Here is a 4,857-nt window from a genome sequence, read left to right as displayed (position 1 = left end):
TATTTTGGACTAATTCCTTGACTATGTATATGGCAAAAGCTAAGTGCTGTCCCAAGCATTAAATTCCCTTCACAGAACTTGAACTAGAGCAGAAAAGCGTATCTTTGTATTATAAAAAAGTCCTGCCCTTGTGAGTTGGGACACCGGCGTGGTTTGAGTTGGACTTTGTCCTCTGAAACAAGAAGTTGAAAGCAGAGCGGAAAGGTGTCCAGAGCAATGGGAACAAATGAGTAGTTACTGTAAAACAGGTTGTGACTCTCTTTTCCAGTTGTGGCAGCCAACGACCTGAAGTGGCAAACATCTGGCATGTTCCGTCCATTCGTTGAAATCACCATGATTGGGCCCCATCAGAGTGACAAGAAGAGGAAGTTCACAACCAAGTCAAAGAGCAACAACTGGGCTCCCAAGTACAATGAAACCTTTCACTTGTAAGTGTGAAAAATAGCCTGGGGATCTGACGTGGCAAGTGCAGATGCAGGAGACAGATAGCGTTTTCCAGTGTCCAGGAACAGCCTGCTCAGGGCCCAAAAGAGTATGTGAACCAGTAGCTTGGCCCTGTCTTTGATGTCTTGGCAGGAAAAGCTAGATTATGGGAGTGTTTGCTGTGAGTGGGATGCGGGGGTCTGTACGGTACCAGCAGTGTCCTTTGGCTACCTTCTGAAACGCGTTGTGTGTCTTGTGAACATATTTTACTGTGTTCCATCATTTTAATGAACTTTGTATCTTTTATTGGTAGAGCTGAGGCTAAAAGTTCATTACATATTTTTAGCTCTTTTAATCTTAATGTGTGGTTTTTATCCCAACTTGACCTGTGGGACATGCTTTCTGAACTTGTTTCCAAGGTTACAGCCCTTGGAACTGGTAGCAAGTTGCGCTGCTAAAATTGCACCCTTTCTCAACACTGAGTATTGATCTCTTCTTATTTGGCTTTTATTATTACAAAGGCATCTTCCTTTTTGGAAGGCTCAACAAAGTTGCTACCTAGCTGTAAAGTAATAATGAGAGGAGAAGAGATAACTAGCAAAAGACTGTAAACATCTAGGGGAGAGGGACTGTCTATATTTTTCTTTGATGTGAGGAAGGGCAGACTCCCTCTAAGTGGAGAGATTTTGTATGTTCCTCCCTTTTTTTAAATTTTAGAAACATCAGAAAGGTTGGGGATGCATTTTTACTAGCTTTTGCTTTAAGGAAGCAAAATTATGGACCTTTATGGAAGGTCCTGAATCTTTAACAAAGACTTTATCTAATTAAAATATTAATTACTGAAATGAAGCAACCCTTAAACAGAAGTAGAAATGTTTAAAATCATCTGAGCTGAAAATTTATTAGTATGACTTTAATGTTCTCTGCTCCTCATTTCACAGTTTAACACACACACACACGCAAAGGCAACTTCATAAGGGTTGTTCATTTTTTTCTTTTTATGTAGACAGGTTGTCTTTATCAGCTGTAAATCAGCAAAAATGCCCGTATGCCATAGGTTTTACTTCTCCCTCTCTGACTGGTGTTTTCTGTGGCTCATCAAAGCACTCTACTCAGCTGCTGACACCTTTATTTTGCAGAGGAATTTGTACATTCTGAGAAACTAAGTAAACTTGTGTGTGTTTTCTAGCATACTGGGGAATGAAGACGGCCCTGACGCCTATGAGCTCCAAGTCTGTGTGAAGGACTACTGCTTTGCTCGGGAGGACCGAGTGCTGGGGATAGCAGTGATGCAGCTCAGAGACATCGCAGACAAAGGAAGCTGTGCTTGCTGGTGCCCCCTCGGGCGCAGGATTCACATGGATGAGACTGGACTTACAGTCCTGAGGATTCTCTCGCAAAGAACCAATGATGAAGTTGCCAGAGAATTCGTGAAGTTGAAATCTGAGTCCCGCTCCACGGAGGAAGGCACCTGAGCTGAGCTGTGTAATGTTCCCTTTTCTCTTCTGCCTTGTGCCAATATGTGCAAGTGTTCAACAATTCTCTTTTATTAATTACAAAAGGTTTTTTCATGTTGTCCTTGTCAGCTCTGATAGCGCACGTGTGCTGTTCAGGAAACAAATCCATCAATCTGATGTGAATTATTTATTTTTTAGTAGCTGGGTAAGACACCATAGAGAATGAAACAATCTCTTCTTATTTAAGATGCAAATTCTGCTTTGTGTATATAAATTACTTTATATTGGAGGCTGGGTATGCTGGGTTTTGTTGATATGCAGCACTGTGATTTTATCCTCTGAAGCTGGCAGACGTTAAAAGGGTTCTACATAATCACACTATGATACAACCACACAACTGTGTGGAAACTGGGAGAATAATGATTTGGGGTTTTGGCGAAGCACAGTTATCTCTTATTGAATTCATGTACTGTGGAGCTGCCAGGGGATGTTCTGGCACAGATTATACCAATGTCCCAATGTGATATGCAGACACCTCAACATCTGCCTATAAAATAAGTTGCAAATTGCTCTGGAGATGCACACCAAATGAATGTATGACCATGGATGTGCTGCTGTGAGCATGGGCAAGATCAGTGGGACAAGTGTAGAGGGGCCTAAGATCTCATAGCCAAAAGCTGCGAAGGCAACACACCAGGAGCAGACTGCAGCTGCCCTGCTGTTGTAATTAGATGGTGTGTCTCGGGGAATATAAATCCCCACGTGCTGCTGGGAATCCAGCATCACCATGGGGGTGCTGTAAGCTGCTGAACTCCGCAAGTCACACTTTGGCTACCGTGACCAACACGGTAAGGAAGGGAACAACATTAGAGCCATGACAAATAACATGGCTGCTATATACTTTTCCCACTTCAATATTCTTTTGTTAGTTTTTTGACATAGGATTGCATAATTTAATACTTGCAGGCTTTCTGTAGCATTTTGTTACCCTGACGTAGCTGAGACCATTCCTCACTATGAACCCAGAAATGATGGCTTGCTTGGGAGAGAGCAACACATCTCCCCCCTGCAAGCACTCAGTCCAGAGTGCTGGTCTAGTCAAGGGGCAGCAGGTCCATCTGGTTCTGATCTTGAAGTCGCTGTTGGCCGTGCTGCAGTTGATCCATGCTGATTGTCATTAATCTGTGATTTAACGATACCATTGAAAATATTTTTGCACTGTCTTAAAGAAGCATCCTGGTTTGGTTTTCTTGCAAAGTGAAAACACTGTCCTGAGTAACGTGATTGCAGGGAGGTCAGAATTTCTGACCGAAAATTCGTAAGCAGGAAGGTCTCGAGTAGTGATTGAACTTGAGGTATGTTTGTTGGAGGGGATGTTTTATCGTTATGGGGATTTTTCTGCTATTTCCAGCTGCCCTTGTGCTCTGGAAAGTGCAGCTGGAACAAGCCAGTCCTTGCCCATAAAGTACTGTAATACTGTCAATAAATTCAAGGACTGCGTATTAAATGACTTTTTTTTCTATTTTCTCTGACACTTGTACAGCTGTATGATACAACTCCTGTATTCGTGGGCCTGCTCGTAGAGTTCTGAGATGGCACATCTGCTTTGTTCTTGTCCATGGTGTATTGTAATACTGCTCTTCAAAACTCCACGCTATTTGTCATGATTTTGAATCATTGTACGTGCCATTGTTATGAGAACTGTTAGTACAGTCTTTAATAAACTCTTTTAGCAGCATTTGGAGTTGTCTGTTGAAGTGTAACTAACTGGTTTTGCTAAATCACATAGGGCTGAACCACTACTGCATCTTTGCAAATTACTCTCCTTTAGTACGTAGATATTTCTTTGGTGCTGTGGACACCCAGCAAGGGGTATGAGTCAGACAAATCCCCCCACCTCCACAGTGCATCTGTCTTTGACATCTTTCCCTGAAGTTCTTGGCTTCTGATAACACACCAGGACATCATAGAAAAGCATAGAGAATAACTTACTTCCTTTTCTTCTCCTATCTGTCGTTTAAGTCAAGTTTTCTTTGTACTCGGGTAGCCTCCTGAAGATGCTAAATGGAAAGATTCAGGCAGGCAGTAGGACACATTACGGATAACATATGAAAAAAAGAATTACATACCAAACTTGATTCATGGCTTTCAGTCTGATATGAGCATTAATTCTTTGTAGATGGTAGTGATAAGGGATGAGAGAACAAACCTTCTTGATGTCAAGTAAACTACTCCCTCTCCTCAGTTTTTGGGGATGCTGCCAATTTCCAGCATCAAGCTCAAATAACTCAGAGACTCATATTTCATGATAATGTGGGTCTCTGAATTTTTGTGATCCGAGACGCAATTTTTTCCTTAGGTAACATATGTTCAGCAATGTGAGTAACGCGGCTAACTCACAGTCCAGCTTGTAGCTGTATTTCTGTTTCTGGCTTCGTATGGGGAAGTTACAGAGTTTGATGACATATCCCGTGCGATGTGTTGTTTAAAGCTCCACTTCAGTACGAAGTTAGATGGTACACAGGTTTCTAACTCATCAGTATGCTCGCTTGTCATCGCTTCAGTGAGCACTGCGGTTCAGAGAGACCAATAAATAGCTATGCAAAGGAAAAGCTCTGCCTGTAACCATGGGGAAGAGGCCTGGGCAGTGCAAGAGTTTTGGCTATTATTAACAGAGCCGGGAACCCAAGGCTCCTGAACTTACTGCTTATCCACTGGTCTAGTGCTTTTCCTGCAAACCAAGCTTGCGAACTTTTTAACCACAGAGTCAGTTTCCATGAGTGTTGCTTTGTAACGTGTTTGTCTAAAACTGTCTGCCCTTCTTGCCTTGTTTCTTGGGTTTACACTCGTTGTGACGCTCTCAGATTTTCTCTCCTGCCTGAAAAAATCATGCAGTCGTGAGCTACAAACCCGCAGACTTTTTCTTGTACCTGTGGCAACAATACTGGGTTGTGCACATGGCTCTCTTCACTCTATT

General features: G+C 42.4%; 1 protein-coding gene across 1 annotated transcript in view; it reads left to right on the top strand.

Moving 5' to 3' along the window:
• Window positions 1–2,334, top strand: part of LOC104628546 (protein unc-13 homolog B) — a 76,655-nt gene extending 74,321 nt beyond the window's left edge. Inside the window, exons 26-27 of the mRNA XM_010297172.1 lie at window positions 269–428; window positions 1,613–2,334. Of these exons, the coding sequence (XP_010295474.1) occupies window positions 269–428; window positions 1,613–1,898 (446 nt within the window). The 3' untranslated portion in view covers window positions 1,899–2,334. The remainder of the gene's footprint in view (window positions 1–268; window positions 429–1,612) is intronic.
• The last annotated feature ends 2,523 nt before the right edge of the window (window positions 2,335–4,857 follow it).

Source organism: Phaethon lepturus, unplaced genomic scaffold (assembly GCF_000687285.1).
Source record: "Phaethon lepturus isolate BGI_N335 unplaced genomic scaffold, ASM68728v1 scaffold8261, whole genome shotgun sequence".
NCBI classification, from domain to species: domain Eukaryota; kingdom Metazoa; phylum Chordata; class Aves; order Phaethontiformes; family Phaethontidae; genus Phaethon; species Phaethon lepturus.
This window is presented reverse-complemented; position numbering and strand designations above follow the sequence as displayed.